Here is a 24,481-nt window from a genome sequence, read left to right on the forward strand (position 1 = left end):
ACTGACAGTAATTATTTTTCTTGATGACGAGAAACCCACTTGAAATAAAAATGTATATCTGAACGGCTGGTATGGTATGGTATGGGTATTAACACTTTTACTGACACAAGTGTTAATACCCATACCAGCCTTTCTGAGATACAGTAATTATTTTTACTACAGTTACAGAAAAACCAAAAGCATAAAAACAACTCATAATCAATTAAACCTTATACACATCTTTTTTCAGATGGTGCATACAATCGACTGAGTTGGATAGCTTCTTGAAATGCACATTTGTGATTTAAATTCTGATTAGTAAACTGGGTGAGTATGCCTATTCTAATTGGTAATATGGATGGTGATTAACATATCTTACATTCAATAATAGAAAATTACCTGCAAATTACGTCTGCAAGTATGGTTTTTTTCTGATGCGGCTTGTCTACTGGTAATTTTGTGAATTTACGTCTAGAAAAGCTCACGCGCAGAAACCGTATACACGCATGCTCCAGTAAATTCACGAGTTACCTCATGCTTATATTTTAAAAAAACATGCACTGTTATTGACTTGTTCGAAAGTTTATTAAAATGCTCACAACATTTAGTACACATTTCAAAACAGTGTGCTATGTACAATGCTTTGCCTGAACAAATCTGTGTAAGGTGAACTAAAATAAACAATGTGCAGTTCAAACCATGTGTAAAGTATATTGTTTATTAAAACTTATGCATAAAGGATCCATTATGAAATTATTGTGATATTTTGCAAATATTTCTTAACCCTTCTTTCACTATAGCACATAAATACAGACTAAGAAAATTAAAGTTTGGAAAACTCTTCGTTAAGTACACTTTGTATAAAGAATAAAACGCCTACCATTCAGTCACAAAAACCGTGTAGTATTTAATATTTACTAATCTTTACCATTGTTTAAACTTTCCAGTTGTACAACACTCATTTGTCAATATTTCTTGATAGGGGCTTATTCTAGTTTTCTTATGATGAATGCATAATTTGTAATAAAGTGAATATAATGAGATCTGGACAGAAATACAAGTTGACAATATTTAAATGCCAGAGTTCATCAGTCCACGTAGATATGTTTGTAAAGTTTCAGAACAAAGTTAAGATATTAGGCTTCAATACATCAAGTTATGTGTATCGAATATGACAACACCATTCATCTCTTTTACCGATTTATATTTATATATAAAAGACCAGTAAGTCATATGTTTTTTGCATTATTTTTTTATTCTTAAGATAAATTTTAAAAAGCTGTCAGAAACCGAACTAAGCTCTTTTAGCACCGCTGGTGATACTTATAAATATTGCTATACACCAAAAAAATAACATCACTTCTAGTAGGTAACTTAACTGGTAATATTTATAATTATGTAAGTGTCGTTTTCGCAACACGTTGAGAAAATCAAACAGACGTGTCACTCTACACAACAAGATTTGCAAAGATAGAATGCTTTACAACACAACATAATAAATATTACGTTTTTATGCTCAACGTCTTCCTTATTAATCACAACGTTTGTTGGGGCAACGCGTCTGAAACTGAAGCTGTTTCTTAGTGCTTAAAAATACAGGCTTAGCTTGTATACGGCACAACCTGTTGCACAATAAATACTGATGCCAAGCGTGCTAAGACTGAACATGGTGACGATAGGCTTGTATATCCAATCACAACCTACCAAGAACGTTCATCTTGTTTACACTATACAATAATATTACATAAATATATAATTATTTAAACAAGCTACAAAACCTTAGTAAAATTACATCCAAAGTAAGAGGAGCAACACATCCTAATCTTAAACAAAACATAGATTTAATTTTGTGGAGAAGAAAAATATAGCAACAAATGAATAAAAACTAAGCCACAAAACAAGCTTAACATCGGAACACAAACCATAATGTGGGTCGTTAAAATTTTTGAAGTATCGGCGGAAGTTTGTTTGTTTTTTGAATTTCGCACAAAGCTACTCGAGGGCTATCTGTGCTAGCCGTCCCTAATTTAACAGTGTAAGACTAGAGGGAAGGCAGCTAGTCATCACCACCCACCGCCAGCTCTTGGGCTACTCTTTTACCAACGAATAGTAGGATTGACCGTAACATTATAACGCCCCTCACGGCTGAAAGCGCGAGCATGTTTGGCGCGACGGGGATGCGAACCCGCGACCCTCAGATTACGAGTCGCACGCCTTAACACGCTTGGCCATGCCGGGCCATCGGCGGAAGTAAAGACACATTGACTTGGAAAACCCCATGGTTTGTGTCCCCGTGCTGGGTGTTTGCTGGGTAGCTTCGTTTTTAAAGTTGTTTTCTGTTTCTTCTCATTAAAGATATAAGTATGTACATGTATGTGTGTTTAGGCTTATCATTTAGTGACTTAGATATGTTTCTTTCGCACTCTTCTGAGAAATAAGATGTATTCAGTTTTATCCTGATTCATAATCGTTGTTCACCCACGTCGTCAAGTCTTGTTGAAGTTTCTTCATACACTTCATTACAAGAGTAGAAATACAACTGAACAGAATTTGATTCACCTAACAGTTCACACAAGTCGTATAAAAATCCACCATCAACTATAACTCAGTGACCAGTTGCACTAAATTATTTTACGCCACAGATACACCTCAGTTCTGCAATATGAAAATATTCAAGAGAGCGACGACGTACAAAAAAATGTCAACTATTTTATTTAACAGACTAAAACGTTTCTTTCCTTTCGTGTACATCAAAAACGTGTCGTGTAAAAAGCAGTTCTGTTTTTACGTATTATTTTTAATCTCACGTGGAAAGGTCTGAGTTTCCATCCTCTCCATCATGGACAGGAATAGTGCTATGGTTGTAAAGGCCCTGAGCCATCAGCTTTAAAGCCAGAGGATTTTTCTGACCACTGGCTTTCTTTATTTTAGCACGCTTGTTCTGAAACCATATTTTTATCTGAGATTCATTCAACTGAAGATCCAATGCTAATTCTCGACGTCGTTTCTCCGTCAAGTAGCGGTTTTCTTGGAATTCTTGCTTTAAACGAGCCAATTGATCTGCAGTGAAAGCAGTTCTTGGCCTCTTCTCGTCCGGAGTTTTCTTTTTAGCCTTCAGTTTTCGTGACCGAGGTCCTGAAATGTAAACAGAGAAAGTAAATCAGAAGTCACTTTATATCTCTTATAATGTTTCTACTGATATTAGTATAAATGTTCAACATATGAATTGAGACAAATATTTGAGTTACTATATTCAGTAACAGAGGTTAAGAATATTCAAGTTCCAAAATGTAAAACTGATAGTAAATTGTCGTTGTTCTGACAATTAAATTTATCCTACATTATATTCCGCTGCATGAAATTAAAAATATTATATTTTATAAAACCATCTTAATGTAAAATATTTTTATTTATGTTACATATATTACATTAAGTGAAAAGCTATCTTCTAGCAATGGACTTTGTGTTAATGGATTTGAATGAAGAGTATTGCAAACTAGAAGACTGTCCTTACACAGTTTGGTTTCAGATTACATGGACGAAACTAAAGTATCACAGATGGTATAGCAGTAAGATGACAACAGTGACGTCACTGTGTACTTCTCGCCTTGTCGCAAAAGGAAGGTAATAATATACAAAGTCCCACCACCAAATAAGTCCGCAGAGAATCTTTGTGAAAGCACTGCATTCGTTTCCTGTCACCCTTTAGCCTACACTGTGGGTGGCATGTCGCATAACATCTTGTCAGATTCTACAACTCTAACCATCACTTTCCTTAATGATGGACGTTCTTGTCTGTTTTCAAGTGTTGAGATCGTATAATGTTAGCATAGTCCAAGACAATATATCTTCTACACGATACAAAGTAACATGTGTATATTAGAACTAATGATATACAAGTATAAACGTAATTAGCATATATGCGTAGTTTCAGGGAAAAAGGGGTAGAGTGTAAGAGCACACGGGAGCAAATAATCTCGTATCCAGAAAACTCTAATTAAAATAGTACTTATCTCCTCTTTTAGTATTTGTCAATTCGGTGGAACGTGTTCATAGATGGTTACATATTTTTATTTGTACCATTTTCTCAATGAAAGTGTGTTTCAGGGCTACGTTTTTGCTTAAAGAAAAATGAGCCTAACAAAGTACAAATCATGAACGAAAAACAAGAAATCCGTTTTATTGAACTTTTTAACTTTGTATTAACATTTACAAATATTTGAAACTCTTCAAGTATTAGTATCATATGCTTGTACTCAGTGATATTTATGTTTTTCAAAAAAAATGTTCGAATAAACACGTGAATAATCTAAATATATTTAACTTTAAGTCGATGAGTAATGTATTGCTTCAAACTTAATTCCTATCTATTCATTTAAGTACCTTAATTTAGATGTATAATATAACAATGATAAATTGGTTCTTAAATTTGCAGTGAGTATGCATACGACAGCAATGTGTTAACTATTAGGTCCGATTCTCTACATTTTTTCGATTTAACTAAGAAAGGTTTTAGCCAAAAACAAATTATCTTAACTTGTAAAAATGCTATTCTTCGCAACTATCGGAGAGTTAGGTGAATAAGTGTATAAGTTTACAAGATTAGTAGGAATTAATTTAAAAAAAGAGAACATGAACTCTAAAAAAGTTAACAAACAAGACTGGAATTAGTGTCTACATTATTTTTGTAAGTTACAAATTTCTCTTTTGACTCCATCTCTACAGTACTTAAAAATTTTAGCGGATTCAACTTGTTTTTCTAGTCTGTTGAAATTAATTTTTTTACTAATCTAGTTGTAAGGTTTTTATGTTCATTTAAAGAGTTTAAAATAAAGCTGCATTTAGTTGAATGTTACATGTTTTTCAACTGTTTACAGCTTATTGTTGTTGTTTTTTAGAAACCACCACGCTCAACTTATTCAAAATAAATAACAAACGTACAACAATGAATAACTATAAATACTAGTATGAAACTGCACTAAATGTGTGTGTTTTCTTAAGAAAGTCACATCGGGCTATCTGCTAAGCCCACAGAGTGGAATCGAACCCCTGATTTTAGCGTTGTAGATCCTTAAACTTACCGCTATAATAGCGGGGGTTGAAAGTGACACCAACAAAATGTAAAGTTTTTGCTCAAAGAACCATTTTGAAAACAAAGATTGTATAAACACAGATTTAATGACTGATTTCCATCAATGTCAAAGTGTAATATAACAAGATATGAACAATAGAAAAATCAATTTAATCAAATTAGAATAATATTTCTTCTAAATTAATACAACACTGATAAATGCAATGTAAACAGACTCACTAACATGCTTACCTTGTTAGATTTACCTAACAAATATGTTTGTTATTCAACAACCTGCTGTGTACGAACGTTTGATAGAATAAAGCGCCACCAACATTGTATGAAGGCGCTCGACTCGAAATCTAAGGGTCGCGGGTTCGAATTTCCGTCACACCAAACATTCTCGTCCTTTCAGCCGTGGGGGCGTTGTAATGTCACACTAAATCTCACTGTTCGTTGGTAAAAGAGCAACCCAAGCGTTGGCGGTGGGTGATGGTGACTAGCTGCCTTTCTCTAGTTTTACACTACTAAATTAGGGACGGCTAGCGCAGATAACCCTCGTGTAGTTTTGCGCGAAATTCAAAACAAACCAAACCAGTGCATGAAAAATAGACAACAACGATTCACTTAGCGTAGTCGCCCTTTATCGACAATATTTAAAATCTCTACCTTTACACTAGCTATTTAAAAATAGCAATAGCTAAATGAGATAATACTATATGCAGTGGTAATAAATACTGAGTATGCACCCTTGATTTTAGCTAAGTATAAAAAACAGTCGAAAGAATCAACACCGTCGACTTAGTAAGGAAATCTACTATGGTAATCATTCACTGTTAAAAAGTTGTTAAAATATTGCCGCAGAAATTCACGTGCAAACAGTAAACTCGACTAACAATGAAGAACAACTCGAATAACGAAAAATAAAAGCAGAATAGGTACCTTTTATGTAGTATTTTCAAATTAATGCGCTAGGAAAACATCATTTTTTTTTTGGCGGAAAGTGAAGAACTTGAAAAATTTCGCATCAAGACAAAATTATGGACGTCGATTTAAAACTACTTTCTCGACGTTTTGCAAAATTCATTTTTGATTTCACACTATAGTAGATATCACTTATAATAATTATTTAGTGAAGTAATAATAGGGGCTCGTAGGTTGATTAAACTGTCAACAGTAGATTTCCAGTCTTGTTTGCTTTCTTTTTTGCAACCCCTATTTGTAAGGTTTTAATTTCTCAGTATATAATGAAGTTGCATGTTGGTTTTATTAACGCACAGTGATGGGAAACATATTCCTAAAGAAAGACACAACCCTCACTAAATGCATATAAAATTTTACTTGTAGAAAAGCAGACTCTTCAAATAAAATAAATACGTTTAAACATCGCTTTAAATAAAGCTTTGTGTCTTTTGAAATGATTATTTACTGAGTCAAGTGGCTTTGTGCCTGAGGTTTTGTGTAAAATTGCGTTTAACACGCATCGAGCACTAAACCAGCCGCTCGGAACAAAATCGGATCTATTATTTATTTATATCCATGTAAATCAATTCTAAATGAAAAATAATCAACTTTTAGGTATGTTATGGACATTCACAGCACTACATATAGTATATCTGTCTAGGTTCTGGTGCAAAATTCCCAGTAGATTTTTCTGTAGATTTGCGAAACAATAATATAAAGAAATGGACTCATTTTTATATTGTCGATAATCGTAAAATAGCTCATTTTGCTTGTTATTAATATCTGGGTGGTCTTAAGTGTTGAAAAGGGAGGTTTTGAGTGTTGTTTCAAGAATAAGTGTGCTTTTAATGTTTTTTTTTTGCATGAATGTTATATTATAATTTGATTAAATTCCTGTGCAATCGGATCTCTATTATGAACCATGATATATATTGATTTTGTCGTATATTTCCTTGTAATATCTTTAACAACAGAGATCAATAATAGCAAAAGCGTAATATTATAAGAGAAAATTAACTTTATCTTTGACTGTATCAGCATATTTACTACAAATTTACATATTTATAAACACGCTTATTTTATGTAGAAAACCTCACATGTTATCATGTTCTCACCTTTTCTTAAGATTATCCACATAACATACAACTATTATAAGTACCTCACAGTTTCTATGCACTGTTTAATGTTTAATATGAGTACCTCCCACAAAACGATGGCTACCAATATTATTGGCCCGGCATGGCTAGTTGGTTAAGACACTTGACTCGTAATCTGAGAGTCGCGGGTTCGAATCCCTGTTACACCAAATATGCTCGTCCTTTCAGCCGTGATAGCGTTATAATATTACGGTCAATCCCACTATTCTTTGGTAAAAGAGTAGCTCAAACGTTGGCGGTGGGTGGTGATGACTGGCTGCCTTCCCTCTAGTCTTACACTGCTAAATCAGGGACGGCAAGCGCAGATAAACCTCATGAACTTTGCTTGAAATTCAAAAACAAACCAAAATTATTTCGTAAATATACTAAGTTATCTCGTTTATTCCCACATGATTTATGTAGTCAAAATTACGACACTACAATAAAACAATAACTGACACTACCATTATTCTGTATAATATACATAACAACTGACAGGAGAAGACACTGTCTATTTACCCACAATCGCATTAATTGTGTAGCGTGAAGCGTGCATTTTTATTTTCAAAATACTTTACTATTTAAAGCAGGTGCCCATTACATATCTATATAATGGTCATCAACGAATATTAATAGCACTAAAAACAAAAACTTTCCAGGAACCTGCTGAAGGCTTAACTTTGAATTTCCAAAGTATAAGATAATTTTATATAAGAAGGTTGATGACATTGTCTCCATTACCCACGAAAACTACTTTTGAACAAAGACGCCCCCAGTGGAACAGTGGTATATCTCAGGACTTATACCGCTAGAAACCGGGTTTCGATAACAGTGGTGGGCAGAACACAGAAAGCCCTTCGCACAACTTTGTGCTTAATAGCAATGAACATCAGCTTAAGCAAAGAAGCTCTCTGTCCTATCACTTTTGTTGGTTCCACAGTGAACACGTTTTAAAGTATTATGATCCTGCTCTGTTTAGTTCCGAGTGTCTAGTAGCTTATTAAAACACTTGATTCAACTGCCTTTTAAAGGTAACTTTGTAAAGATTAACTTGAGTGAAACGTTGCAAGTGTGTAGTTTCTTTTTCATATTTTTATATATAAAAATATACAAACCCTCTTTTACCTATCTTGTGACTTACGTTTCTCTTTAGGTGATGCAAAACAAGTTATGGAAATTAAAAAGCTCTTTTTTTAACCGTTTGTACAAACACACGCATACACTGCTCCAAATCTTCTGTTGAATATATGCACTCTTAAAACCAGTAATTACAACTAAAATGTGATTGGTTTCTGTTACATGTTGTATGACGTTTTTATCTTTTACCATCATTTATTTTGAAAAGTATCATCAAAAACGAAGTCCGATATGTCAAGGATAAATCTGCCTGAAAGTTCAATCATATAGTGTGCACCAATACCATGTGAAGTCCGATACTTTAAGCATAATTCTGCCTGCCAGTCCAATTGGATAGCATATATAACCTGTGTGAAATTCAATATGTTTAGGATAATTCTACCGCCCAAACCAATTACATATGTTACACGCGTGTAAAGATGAAATGAGTCCTTATTATGTTATAAACTGCACAGGTCTCCGAATATTTTCGATTATTGTCAAAAACAAATTCTGTGAAAATATTATTTAATCATCAGGAATGAATTACATGAGCCCTTGATAAAGTTTCAAACTTCACACATACATAAGATAATTGGAAACTGTTAATTTAAAAGAGGGAATATGGATAGTTAAAAAGGTACAGAACAAGTTCAATCAAAATGTAATTATTATTATACTTATTATATTTTCAAGCTTACAATTAAGGGTTCTAAACAAGTAAATAATCTAGACTGGAAATAGTGTCTTCCTTATCTTCTCAAGCTATGAATTCCTATTTCGACTCTACTAAAATTCATAAGTACTGTAAATACGGAGTTAAAACAGTGATTTGAAAATATTACCTTCGAATGTTTGTTCAACTTGTTTCTGTGCTTTTCTGACGATCCGTCTTTTCTCTTTTTCTATTACAACTTTACAAATCTTTTTTTCAATGACATAAAGTGAAGAACTTAGATAAATTCTTCCGGACGAAAAAAACAAAGACGCTTGGCTTAATTTTAAAACTACCTAATGACATACTCAATTCTGCATTTATTACTGTTGTCTAGGTTTTAGTAAGATATTTGCAGATATTTTCGTTTGTTGTTGTTTTTTATAGCGGCTTGTAAAACTATAATCAGTAATAATAAGGCTGGATACACTGTTATAAACATACACATTGTTTAATAAAATAAAACAAAGCGTTTCCAACTGTTTTAAAATGAAACATTTTCGACCAACATAACGGTGTTTAAATTGTTTCTAGATTTTTGCAATACTTAAATGGCTTCGAAAAGTTTATGTAGGTAGTGAGTAACAAACAACTTTGATAACTTTTAGAGGGTAGAAATCTCAACTTTCAAGAATCGACTTAGAAATAGCCCTTCAACCTTTGCAAGATTTGTTTAGTAGCTGTGCATAGATTTTGGAGCAGTATATCTACCCGTTTTAGTACTTTAATGCCTGAATGGCTTTGAAAAGAAACCTGGCCAGTAATGATGAAAAACTGATAAATCTCTTCTTCTTCATAAAGAATCAACATAAAAATAGTTACATGACCTGTACAGGTGTTTTTAATAGGTTGGCCTAGGTTCGAATAAAACATTCATAACCGCTTTTTCTGCCTTTTTACGAACAATAATTCTGTAAAACAAAAATGAATCATAATAAAATAGAATAAAAGTTAACAATACAATTTACAGTTTTATAGAAATATTAACTATGCCTAGAAATAATAAAAATGCATTATTTTGAAATTTCATAACTCGTAAATTTCGCATTCATTTTTAGACCGGGTCAAGATTTTAAAACATTGATTGTCAGTGATTTCCTTCCTAATAGTTGTTTGTTTTTTGAATTTTCGCGCAGAGCTACGCGAAGGTTATATGCGCTAGCGATCCCTAATTTAGCAGTGTAAGATTAGAGGGAATGCAGCTAGTCATCACTACCCACCGCCAACTCTTGGGCTACTCTTTTAGTAATTGGCCGACACGTTATAACGCCCCCACGGCTGAAAGGACAAGCATGTTTGGTGCGACGGGGATTCGAAACAGCGATCCTCAAATTACGAATCAAACGCCTTAAACCAGGTGGCCATGCCGGGCCTTGTTTGACAGGAAAACGTAAATAAGAAAACTGCTCTTCGAAATCATTGAATCATCTCTATCTTGTCCATCATGTTTGTTTGTTTTCTGAATATTATCTGAACGTATAAATGTGTCACTTAATTAAATGAGTATTTTACAGAGCAGGGAAAAATTGAAATTAGCCGCTTTTACTTCTACAGGAAACTATTAATTTTAAAAGAAAAAGTGTAACATTTGATAAAAAAATTACGAAAATGTTATTACGTTTGAAAACAGTTTAAATTCCTTTTGATTTTTATACGTATATCCTCCATGTTGAAAGCTTGTAAAATTTTAGCTGTGTAACTGACAGAGTCGGTTATTTATTACCACTTTTTAATTCACAAAGCTAAGTTCATCAAGGTTACTAATGTTCTGTGTCTTTTGTTTTACACATTTTAAGAAGAATAACATAGAACAATGGGCTGTAACATTCATCTTGTTAGATTGAAGATATTGATGATACAATTTCATCTTCTTGATGTTTGGAAGAATTTTGAAAAAGAAGTATAGAAGCTAAAACGAGAATTAAAAACTATGTGGTTCTCGCTCATCAACCCTAAATGTGTGGATGTTTATTTGTAACATAAGAAAGGGATATAGAAATGTATTAACAGCAAATGAAGTTAATTTTTCTAAACATACAAATAATTTAGGAAAATACATATGACTCGAAGCTTCATCCATTGGTAGTTATTTTTGTGCTGCTTAAATTTTCTGTTTCAGTTTGTTTACTCTATACACAAAAGAGGCATGATCCACTTCTCGATTTGGTGAAAAATAACATAAAGAGGAGAATGGTTTATGATGAATTTTTGACAGCCTGAATTGGTAAGGAAAGTGACATTTTATAATATTAGATAATAAATTAGAAGTTATAACAGTTCAATAACATATCAACCTTTAAAAAAGTAAAAAAAGGCTGTAAAAAGAGGATACGAGTGATTCACGTGTAAGAAATAATTTCGTAATAAAAAATTCTTTCACGAGAGGTGTAAACGGTTGGAAGACCAAAAACTATTACACTAAAGAAAAATTTTATTGAAGTCGAAAAAAAGTAAAAAGATGAAACTTGATTGAAATTGATGGTATTCAGAAAAAAAACGTGATGGAAGTCGAAAAAAATTCTCGTATTAAACATAAAGTTTAGTAAACATGATAAATTGATCACTAATGACTAGGTAAATAATGGCATAGTTCTACAATATAATTTTTTAATGTCAAGTTTCTGTACATTTCATATTATTTCAAATAAGTTTTACATGTGACAAAATCAAAACACAGAAAAACAGGTTGAATTATTAAAAAAAAGATAAATACGTAGACTGAACTTTATACAGATTTTACCAAAATACAGATAAGAAAGTTTTGGGAAACAGTGAAAACGTGATTAGACTTGAATTTGAAATCTTAAGAAATGAAAATAACTATTATTATTGTAGTTAGCAGCCGTCTAACCGTGCTGTAATAATAACATGTAAGTAGGAGACACAGAATGATTGAAAAGGATACAAATGTGGGCGGCCCAAGCAAAACGTAACAGAAAATTCATCTACTTTATACAAAATATTTTAGTGACTTTATCTCGCAGAGATAAAAAAAAACAGTTAATTTTATTGGCGCTACTTACATAAATTACTGCAGCCAAGTTTGTGCACATATAACTATAGAAAAGATTGAAGACCCAAATTATCATTAACACATAGACTTTAGTACACATGCTTTAGCCTTCGACACAGATAATTATAAGCTTTAAAGCGCCATCTAGTACTAATATCAATAACAACTGCAAGTATAATAATCTCATAGCTTTGAAAGTTGTGCAGATGAAGTTCTATGTGGACTTCATCATTACAGTTTCTATTAAATTGTGGTTGTGGTGCTGCATATAATAATCAATCCTTGCTATCCAGAGGTGTTCTAGTATTATCATCACTGTCTTCAAACAGCCAGCATTCGTTATGCCATTATCGGTTCATGACGATTCTTTATTCGAAGCCAATAGCCGGCCATACACAACCGTGACCCGTCTTATCTCCCTGTATTCCGGTTACCGACAAGAGGATTATATCGTCGTGTTGTAGTAAACGAGACAGGACAGGTAACCTCAGTGGACCGTAATAAACTTGGCTGGATAGGTTGAAGTACGAAAAACTAACTGATATACGTCATTGTAATCTAACTTCTTTTCATTGCGATCGAGGCTACCGACTGCTATAATCCAGTATGGCTCACTGTGTTTAAAATGAGTAGCCATAATAACCTTTTTATGTTAAAAGTTTCTATAATTTGTAATAAAATTTGAGTTAAGGAACTCAATTTTTTCATGACTATAATGTTTGGTGGCGCTGATATGTAATTGTTTCGTATGAAATAACACTGATGTTATTCTATCATTGAGCAAAAGTTTTAACTAACACGCACTTTCATATTTAACAGGTGAATGAATAGTATATATTATTGTCAACATAGGAACTCCACTTTTTTATGTTTTAGTTCATTATTTTTAAGAGTTTCTATTTAATTTTAAATCACTGAGCATGCTCAAAATATTTCACACATGATTCACTTTCTGAAAAGATTCCTGTTAAAGTTACATGTTTGTCTATCTCGACCACTACAGCTGGCTAAGATTAATCCATGATTGACCTGGCGGATTTATCCTATTGACAAAAACTGAAATTATTCTTTTATTCAATTGTGACTATTCATATAATCGACTTTTGCGAATCCTCGTGAAGATTTTTTGTAATAACTGCACATATAACTATATATTGTTCTTTAATTTGATAGTAACAAAACGTTAAAGTTTAGAAGTTTCGACACAAATTTTACAAAGATTTGTCATATAAAATAAATCATTCACTTATGTACATGTTGAAAGTACAAAAATTCAGTTGCTTTTTCGATTATCTCAATCATTCGAAATAAATACTTAAAATATCGAAATTGTATCGAAAACAATTTCATGCAATTTTTTTTTTACATTATGTACTTTTAAGATTACATTTTACTTGTGAAAGCATTCTGTAGATAATCGATGTTACTGGATACTAATTATTACTTGACACAGCTGGTCTATAGTAAGAAAATAAACCTACATAATTATGAGCTACAAATACACAAAATCATAAAGGGATATAAATTACAACCAGTAATATTAACTCGTAGGTCTATTTCTCTCGAGTGAGAAACAAACGAAAGTTAAGAACGAAAAAGATAAATTCCAAACAAACCTTTGTTTTCATTAACTAGACAACAGATATCAAAAAAGAAATAAACTGAGCATTTTAGTTGATAAAACTTAAAACACTTCAGTTATCAAGAAAATTAAATGTAAAAAAAAATATACTATGGTACTTGTTTCAAAGTTATAGAGCACATTTCTATCCAACCAAGGTGGTGTATAGAAACTTGTTATATTGGTGTACCGACCGAACTAGTACTGAGTAAATTAATTAATTAATTGTGGAATAACTGTTATCTGGAAATTATTATAAAGATATACGTGTATAACTGGGTTATCTGTCTATTCAACTAAGTCGTACATCTCAGAATAGTAAATGACTATCTGTGAGGTAGTATGTATGTTCAACAGATACATACGTATCTGCGTATCATTTCTTACATTACTTTTAGTACCCGTAAGGCGACGGCCTGGCGTGGTTGGGACGCTCGATTCATAAACTGAGGGTTGCGTGTTCGAGTTCCCGTCACACCAAACATTCTCGCCCATTCATCTGTTTGGGCGTTACAAAGTGACGTTCGTTGATAAAAGAGTAGTCCAAAAGTTGGCGGTGGGTGATGATGATGAGCTGCTTTCCTTCTAGTCTTATACTGCTAAATTAGTGCAGATAACTGCATATAGCTTTGCGCAAAATTCAAAACAGACAATCAAAACCCTTAAGGTGTACGCGTTCAATTTACTTAAGTATAGTAACTGACTTCTAGGTAACAGCGATTATTGGAGATATATACGTTATAAGTGGATTTTGTTATGGAGTAAAATAACATGGCAAGACATTATCTCGTCTTGTTTCCCAAATAGTAATTCTACGACTGTTGTATTTTTCCTAGAACTAATAATTACAGAAATCCTTTCCTAAATTTAATTTAATTAGTCTTTGAAATTAAGACTAGTAACAGTTTCGTTATAACACAGTATCGGTTTGTTTCATGAAACCAGTTGTTGTCAGATGGTGAGAAAGGACACAAATCTGCGTGAATATTTTAGTATCAGTAGAACCTCTCTTGAAAATCTCACTTTTCACCTAGTGACAAAATGGGTGTTTTTTAATAGCAAAGTCACATCGAGCTATCTGTTAAGTTCAGCGAGGGGAACCGAACCGCTGATACATCAATCTTTGTATCTATTTTTATAAAATTGTTTAACGGTTTATGTTCTGCCTCTAAATTTAACAGTAACGAGTTTTTAATGTATTATTAACTTGTTTTTATAGCAAACCCACATGGGGCGGCTATTTATTTGGCCTCATGACGTCAAGAAATTTTGAAAAGACATCCGAAACTCTACATGTACAACCTACATCAAAATTCATAACGTTTTCTTACTTAGACACTTATGAATATTTTATATAATTAGGATAATCAGATAAAACAAATTGAAAAATTGTGTCTTAAGTACATGTTATTTATAAGTACATGCAGTTATTTTCAACGTTGCAAGTATTCTTATATACACAAAGCAGTGAAAACATAACGAAATATATCTTTCATATACAGAGCTTGTACGTTTATATTTTCAAACTAAATACGTCGGTATCTCCAACATTGCTTCATTTATATTAATGCTCCTAAGCAATTCTTAAGCAGCGTCACTGTCCCCCACTGGTACAGCAGTAAGTCTACGGATTTACAATGCTAAAATCAGCGGTTCGGTTCCCCTCGCTGAACTTAACAGATAGCTCGATGTGACTTTGCTATTAAAAAACACCCATTTTGTCACTAGGTGAAAAATTGCTATATCCCCAAGTGCAATGAGTATTATACTTATATTCTTTGAGGTTTATAGTATAACAACTGTAGCAAACCAACAATATTTATATTGTCTCTTTGCGTTGCGTTGGTTAGCTTTTTTAAGTTTGAGAGGAAATTTTTTAAAAAAGCTCAGCTAAGACAAAAATACTAGTTTGTAGTTACACACATATATATATATACATTGTTGAATCTTACGCTCGAAAATCTTCTATAAATTTAGTGAATAGGTGAGAATTTCACAATGCACGTTTAACAACATACGTTACATACATTTCTAAATAAATATATATATTCGATTAAAACAAACATCGAAATATAATAATAAATCCATCACAGTGACCTTCTAAGGTCTCTAACCTGATATAAAAATGGGAATGAAGTGAAAACTTTAAAACAAAACTGGTGTACGTTTTAATCAAAGTTGTATTAACATCTTGTTTTATGGCATTTATTGCTTGCTCTGTTTAAGTTTAGTCTTGAAGTAAAGAGAATTTAGTTTCAGCATCGGTCCAGGACAATACAACTTTGTGTAGTTTGTGCTTTATGCGTAACAACTAATATGGTGTATTGCGATCAGTGTAAATGGAAGTTGACTCAGGCCACCCAAAAAACTTAATGAATAGTTTTATTATTCGCAAAAACTGAAGAAATTGAAGAATATATATTTCTTTTCATTCACTTAACGTAATTTCACCTTCCACTGTTTCTAGCCGCTTCATAATTCTGGATTTTTATTAATACTACGCATATCACTTGGAGCGTATTTGCACTTCAGCAAATAGTTTGTGTTGAATTGGATGTATATTTAGACAACTGACAACAAACAACTTCTCAGTACACGATAAATAGTTTTCTTCACAACATCTCATTACAGAAGTTGTGAAGTCAAAGCTTCTACCGTTTCTATTGTGGCGCTTCATCTTCAGATTCGTATAATTCTGGCTCAAATGGAACGTTTCTCCTGACTGTTCTTCACTTGATTAATAACAGTTTCGCTTTCTCAATCACTGTTTACTTTTCCCAACCGTTGGATGGTAACTCTACACTTGTATTCTGTATTCTAATTTTTCAGCCTTGGAGCGAGATATCTGGTACAGTAGAATCAACGTCAGTTGAGTTTCTACTTGAATATTCTCAAGATAAAGCTCTATAATATTCAGAAAATGTCCAGGACCTAAGTAAAGCACTTTGACTTTCCTGTTAGTTTTATGGAAAGAAATTACACCATAAATCTTAAAAAAGATGAGCTTCAGATTGCATCTAACGTGAACAAACACGAATCAAAAGCTCGCAGTACAAAAGATATGTGATTGGAACGATATGGTCTTGTGGTTACAAAGGGTTATAACACTGAAGAAGATATTTTGTTTTCCAGCATCTCTGGTTAAACCTACGATTAATAGTTTAGATTTGAAGGGAGTGTGGCTCGGCATGACCAAGCGTGTTAAGGCGTTCGACTCGTAACCCGAAGGTCGTGGGTTCGAATCCCGGTCGCACCAAAAACATGCTCGCCCTTTAAACCGTGGGGGCGTTATAACGTGACGGTCAATCCCACTAGTCGTTGGTAAAAGAGTAGCCAAAGAGTTGGCGGTAGGTGGTGATGATTAACTACTTTCCCTCTAGTCTTACACTGCTAAATTAGGGACGACTAGCGCATATAGCCTTCGAGTAGCTTTGCGCGAAATTCAAACAAAAGAAATATATTAATTTTTGGCCCCCGCTTGTACAGCGGTATGTCTACGGATTTACAACGCTAAAATCAGGGGTTCGATTCCCCTCGGTGGGTTCAGAAGATAGCCCGATGTGACTTTGCTATAAGAAAACACGCAGATTTGAAGTGTAGTGTAGTGTAAGTGCATTTCATGGAATGTACGGAGGTTTAACTTCATCAGCACTTTTCTTGACAGTCAAACTCTTAAATCTACCCTATTTTTTGTGAATGTACTCTACTAACAATAACTCCAACTGACAAACACAAGTAATTCCTGAAGCTCAATTTGGCCGTGCAACTACAGTCCACTTTTTTCTAAGAGCACTAATAAAATAAATATATGAATTAAAGTAGTTGTACAATATACCACCTCACAAACACAGTTATAACATACATTCAATATATTTCAAAGAAACTTATAATGTTGATGCATCAACATTTTTCATAGTTAACAGCGAGACTTATAGAACTAAGAAACACAAATATAAATTTAGGCAAGGTAGATGCTGTCTTCAACTTGGACAACTTTATTTTTCAAATAGGGTAGTAGGCCTATTGTATGAATTGCCTATGGGTATTGAGGAGGCAGCAATTTTGAGCTAGTTTAAACTAAAGTTTGAAAGATATATGGGTTTTAGGGCTGGTTTTAATTCTTTTTTATTACTTAGTAGCTTTAGGCTATCTTAGAAGATGGGATAGTCGAGATGGACTAACAGGTCTCTTGTTGTCCCTAAATATTATGTTAAGAAAATTATTAAGTAAAATGATGGTAAAAACAACTTAAAATTTAATCAGGGTCGCGACACACTATACTCCAGAGAAGAAACACCATCAAAAAGGCTCGTAATAATAAGTAGTTTTTATTTGACAACAACAGCCGATTTAACAATGGAAACATATAGTGAAAATAAGACTCTTTGGTTAAGTAGATTCGCTAATAATAACTTTTAGAGATTTAGTCCACAATACTTCTGAGGGCACATCTCTTCATGATGTAGTTACATTTTAAATGCCAACATTTAAAGAAGCATTAGAAACCAAGAGACCATTTGGTCAGTGACTTGTGAGGACAAAAGGTAAATTTGAATTGCTATTTTCACCCAGCTCTTTATTTTAGTCTGAAATATTATACTTAAAATATTATACTGTATATATAAATAGCATTTTAGTGAATTTTCTATTTTTTATCATCCGGCCCAACTGATGGATTCCAATACCTCAGGTCTCTATGGCAGTGACTTGTAAGACAGAAGATTGAGGTGACAACACTCCTCTTACTTTGAATCCGAAATGGACGGTATGTTTATGTGTTTTTCTTACAGCAAGGCTACATCGAACTATCTGCTGTGCCCACCGAGGAGAATCGAACCATTGATTCTAGCGTTGTAAATCCGAAGACTTAAGACCCACCTTAAGAGAAAGTGTGAAAAACATTTCTGCAGTTTATGTGATTTATGTTACAAATTTTAGCCTTATTGGTTCCTAATGTTTCGCCAAGTTCTGGCGATTAAACGTGACTTTTAAAGTTTTCAAAATTATTTATAAAACAGATATTTCATGTAGTTCATTCGAATAACTTTAGCCATAATCTATCTGCATATTCAAAGTGAAACATAAAGTCAACTACAATCTTCTGCTACCTTTAAACAAGCAACACAAGTCAGAGCAATCTTGTGTAGCAACCTTTCCAAAGACCCTGGGGTTGAGGCTAAAATGGTAAAGTTTCTCTGATGGTTGTCAAGAGCTCGTGGTGAGAGTTACATAATTACTCATTCTTTTATCATATACAAATTAAATCTAAAATTTTTCATGCAAACATTTAAGTAAATACTTAACAATGATATAATTTTCACCGGAAAATCCACATTTCTTATAAAACTAGACCATTCAGTTAATTACGCTGAAAGCAATATTATTTTGTATGGAAAAACGTTAAGTTCAACAAAACATATTAACCAGTAAAGAATATTACAAATAACTGTAAATTAAACATACCACTGACTAGTAACTCATTAATAAGGTTAAGAACAAAATGAATTACTTTTTTCCCTCAAAATTCAAATACTACTAATCCATAAATAATGTCATTAATGATGTCAACCTTTCATTATTTAGTGGTTTCAGAATGAGGTTTTTCTTTAAATTATGTCTTAATACATCGCAACATTCAGCTCATTTCTTAAACTTTGTGATGTGCTGCAATGACAGCGAAAAAAGAAGTTCTGATAAAGACAGAAACAAAGCGTTGATGTCAGTAAATATTTTGTACCTAAGAACAGTCGTGATAAAATGTTATTAGTCAAGGAAATATGTTAAATATGCTTCAGTTAAAACAAACGAAAATGAATTAGTTAATAAATGCATAATTTGCAATATACAGTTACAGTAACAAAATATTAACTTTAGTTCTGTAGTACACTAAAACTGTTTCTGCAAAACATAACATAAAAATTAAAGCATATCTACGTTTATTAACACTATGATGAAAATGAGGAAACAGTTGTATAAATGCATTTATTAAAATGTTCAAATGCGACATTGATCTGGTTACAAAATAAAACAAATAAAGTTGTAAACTTAAATTTGGTATTCCACTTCAGTGGAAGTTACACCTATAAAGATTGTAGCTTTGAGATAAAAGTTGTGAACGTTCACTGCTGAAAAGAGTCATTTATCACAATTAGCCAAAATCACCCACAGAAGACCGCCCCTCCTTTCACTGACTGGGTTACTCGTAGCGACCTCCCGCGAATACACTTTTGGTTGAACAGTCTGTTGCTGGTGTCCTTCAGAAAAGAACCTGCCAGTCAGTGGTAGTATGGTCGAAAATTATCTGTTTGGATTGAATAATCCTTAATAAACAAATATTTTGTGGCAAATGGAATGGTTAAGTTAACAGTGCATAATGCGTTGGAGGTAAGAGTCGTATATCATCTGGATTAGAACAGTCTTATTGTTATTGCTGTCAGACTAGCCACGTACGACATTCCAGTATCTTGGGTAACCATAGAAGCATGTAACATTGTAGAAATCACAATCTACAAAAACTCAAAATAACCAGGTGTTTTCTTTCTCTCGGGCTAGTTGAATATTGACAGTTTGTAAATTGTAAGAGCTTTATCTTCAGACACTGTGAGTTAATGACTCCGGTTCACTAAGGTTCATTGTCTAGAACTCAGCACTTTAAGCTCAGGGACAGCAGCAAAACACAAAGAGTGACCTAGATACACGGTATTTGGGTCCACCATGGCCAGGTGGTAAAAGCGCTCGAGTCGTAATCTGAGGATTGCGGGTTGGAATCCCCGTCACACCAAACATGCTCGCCCTTTCAGCCATGGGGACGTCATAATGTATCAGACAATCTCACTATTCGTTGATAAAAAAGTAGCTCAAGAGTAGGAGGTGGGTGGTGATGACTAGCTGCCTTACCTCTAGTCTTACACTGCTAAATTAGGGACGACTAGTGCAAATAGCCCTCGTGTAGCTTTGCGCAGAATTAAAAAACAAACAAATAATGCACGGTATTCCCCGAGGACTAGACAAACTTGCACAAAGTAATGACCTCGTTGTATCGACGTCACTACAACTAACATGGACTAATCCAAATAAATATTTTAACTCGATGGAGACAAATTGAGCACACCATATCTCATGATTTAATAACTCTCGTTTCCTTGGTGAAACATGTTCAGCTGTTTTTATTAACTTAAGCAACATCAGTGGCTTACGAGCCCAGTTTTTATTGTTCAAGGTTATCTTGCAGAAGCTTAGACAGTATTGAATACACACAGAAGTAGAAAAAAGAGATCATATCGTCACATTATAATGCCCCCACGGCTGAAAGGGCGAGCATGTTTGGTGTAACGGGGATTCTAACCCTCAACACTCGGATTATGAATCGAGTGCCTTAACCACCTGGCCATGCCGGGCCGGATCAGTCTGGAGACAGTTCGATAACGGTTTTCAATCAAAGCCTCTTAGGGCGTATCCCACTATTCACGTGTATTATATAGTAGATTACAAATCTTTATTAGTTAAAAAGTTCGATAACAAATACGCCGTTTCGAACATTATTCGAGCTGCTGCAGCTTTTAGAAACGATGTAATCAGCACAACATTTTTGTAATTTATACACATAGAACACAACGTTTCACCGCGTGTTACCTTGTTTATGTTAAATTTTTACAATAATGTATTGGTGAGAGGAAAATAGAAAAATAAGTTTACTGTTTGTAAAGAAAGAGATGGTGTTGGTGCAGGTAAACTTCATTTCCATAGTCCTGAAACAGATTAATTAGCCATTTTGATGTCATAAACATGTATATTCAGTTCATCTTAAGGATGTGTAGAAACTTATTGTAAGTAAACAGCATGGTTGATGGCAAGTTCTCCTCATGTTAAGAAAATAGCGTGTTATCATACTTAAGTTTGCTTTAAATCAAACTTTCATCTGATCAATCATCACTTATTATTTGAAGAGATACCGACGAAAGATATTTTACAAATCAGATATAATTATTACTTTTAAATTAGCTAGTACTCACAGCATATAATATTGCAATAATTGGTTTTTTAGTAAGTCTTGTTAAAAACAAAAAATATCATTTTCAAACACAGTGGCATACCCATTCTAAGCTATGCTAGTAATGAAGAAACCAATTATAATAAAAACATGTCCTAAATAAATCCTCTGCCATATATATATATATATAAACCAGAAACAATATAATAAAATTATGTTTCCGTTCCTTATTGTCTTCATTAAGTCACAAAGAGTAATGTTTGTTGTCATAGCACTTAAATACGTTGTGGATATTTAATCTATCAGGCACAACCTGATATATCGGCGTTTGGATTTTCCTGATAGATTGAATATCCACAACGTATTTGGGTGCTATGACAACAAGCATTATCCTTTATGACTTAATGACGTCAACAAGGAATAATAATAGAGGCATAATTTTTAGTTTCAATTTTATATTTTTTCTGGTTTGTATTAACTTCATTTTTGTTTTATAGTGCTGATTTTAATCGTCTATGAACAAGTAACGTATTGCACAGTATTGTAGACATATATATGTAAGTATATAATAATGTTCTACAACACTTAATGTGTAATTTTGTACAAAATGTACAAATTTAAATTACAAAAGATGGCTTACAAAAAATGAAATTACGCTTATAAAAATACAATAGTGCCTTATAAGTAAGATATATAAATGTGTGTTTGTATGGACCTCCTGTGATTTTTAGGGATATTGATTACTGTTGAAGGTAATAAAGAAAAACAAATCTAGAATAAAAAAATAACAGGAAATGTCTTTCTTAATACAAAATATCAATGAATTATTTCACTTTCTAAAAACACAGAAAAACATTACAAAACCACCTGTCCAGTTTGTTCCTAGTAAACGAAAAGCTATAGTCATAAACACAAATTACAAAATCTTCTCTTTATTACTGAAATAAAAACGAAGAAGATGTAATATACTTTTATGTCTCAGAATTTCCTTCCAGAAAATATAAATAATTTTCAACAGAAATTGCTTATTTCTTTGAATGAGAAGAAAGTGTCTAGTTTCAGTTCCATCTCCACAAAAAGAAAACATTCTTTCGAATGAATGTGGTACTTCCAAACCGAACTGTGCTAATTTTAAAAAGAAACGAGAAAGTTACGCCAGCTAACATGATGAGTTTACTTCTTATCGTACTACAAACAAAAAAGTCGTTGAAATTCCAAAACTTGGGGTGTTGTTTGCCCAGTCCGACTATTCTATATCCATTTTTAAGCTGCTTTACAAGAAACAGTTCTATTGTGTCAGTATAAAAGCAAACGAAATAGCTAAGTTTCTGAACTTGATTTAATATTGAAATGTGATTATGAAAAGTGTTAAAATAGAGCAAATAATTTCTACAACGTAATAGTTTTATCATCTCCACATCAGAAATGTACAGTAAAGTACAGGTATTATTCATAACTGTTGATATCTACATATTATGTCTAATAATATTGGTTATAATGTTTCAATTTCCATTAGATATTTTCGACGTATTCAAAGAGCTGCATTTACACTTGCTAAATTTGGAAGATGTCCCTTAAATACTTCTAGAAATGATAAGATCTATAAAATAAGAAAGAAAAACAAAACATTCAGGCTATAATATCAGTAAATCAGTGAAAAGGAATGAGGCTATATTACGAACTATATTAGATAAGTTATGTGTATTGTAAAAGACATTAGTGACTTCCACGCACACGGCACCATAATAAATGTACAATAGCCAGGTAGAGGGCGTTTAAATGGATAGTTAGATTAATAAAAACGGGACTTTGTGCCAATGAATAAATTATTTATTCCGTTAGTTCAACACCCTGTTATTCCACAAATACAGGAAGGAAATTTACCAAATAATAAATATGCTAGCAGAAACCCTTAAAACCTTTCTGATCAAACTAGTATTAATTAAGTCGTTATCAAGTACGACTTTTATTGGATATAAAGATAAATTAACACTTTAGCTTGTGTATGTTTTCATTTTAATTTAGTTATGGATAAATTATACCATTCTTAAAACTATCGTTGGATAAACTTACAATGTTGCTGTACGACCAAACATTAGTCTTTACAAAAAAAATTGTAATATGCTATCAGTACGTTGTTGTACAAAATGTCTAGTAAAGTATATTTACATCCATCGTTTCTTTATATTTTTTGGAACTAATTGCGCGCGTATATTCACTTATATAGTAAGGTGCTCGCACATTTTCAGGACGGGCAAAAACTGAGCTTTATTATAATATCTTTATCAGTGATTAAAGAGCACTCTAAACTTTACAGTCTTTATAGAGCGAAAAGTCACGGACAAAACCCACAAGTATAACCTTTCTACATATCACTTAGATAAGAAGACACGAGAACTAAAATGGACGGCACTGTTTAGTGAGAAAGGATGGAAATTAAACCCTTTCAGAAATTCATCATAACTTCTTGTTTATTATATAAAACAAAGTAGAAGACTTACTGAGAGTTTGTGGTATTTTTGTTAAGGGTTTGTACGTTTCTTTTACCTATTTTGGAAAGATAGTTAGCAATCTTAGCCTCATAAAACCCAGATTAAAAATGAAAACCTAAATCCATCATTTAACAGCCTAGAATAAATATTTAACAAAGAGATTGTCTCCAGTCTCAAAATATAATGAAATTATTTTACATGAAAATTTGATGTATAACGATGAAATAAGTTACTGTGAGACCGGGAAGAGCTTCATATACTCCACATGTGTCGACATATTACTGTTTCCCGCTGGTACAGTGGTAAGTCTGCCGATCAGAACGCTAAAATCAGCGGTTCGATTACTCTTGGTAGACTCAGCAGAGAGCCTGATGTGGCTATGCTA

General features: G+C 33.0%; 1 protein-coding gene across 1 annotated transcript in view; it reads right to left on the reverse strand.

The window, feature by feature from the left end:
- Positions 1 to 512: 512 nt before the first annotated feature.
- The window catches only part of LOC143239326 (homeobox protein engrailed-like), a 31,032-nt gene continuing 7,063 nt past the window's right edge, over positions 513 to 24,481 (reverse strand). The window contains exon 2 of the mRNA XM_076480296.1: positions 513 to 3,114. Coding sequence (XP_076336411.1) covers positions 2,783 to 3,114 — 332 coding nt within the window. The 3' untranslated portion in view covers positions 513 to 2,782. The remainder of the gene's footprint in view (positions 3,115 to 24,481) is intronic.

This window comes from Tachypleus tridentatus, chromosome 13, assembly GCF_004210375.1.
Source record: "Tachypleus tridentatus isolate NWPU-2018 chromosome 13, ASM421037v1, whole genome shotgun sequence".
NCBI lineage: Eukaryota > Metazoa > Arthropoda > Merostomata > Xiphosura > Limulidae > Tachypleus > Tachypleus tridentatus.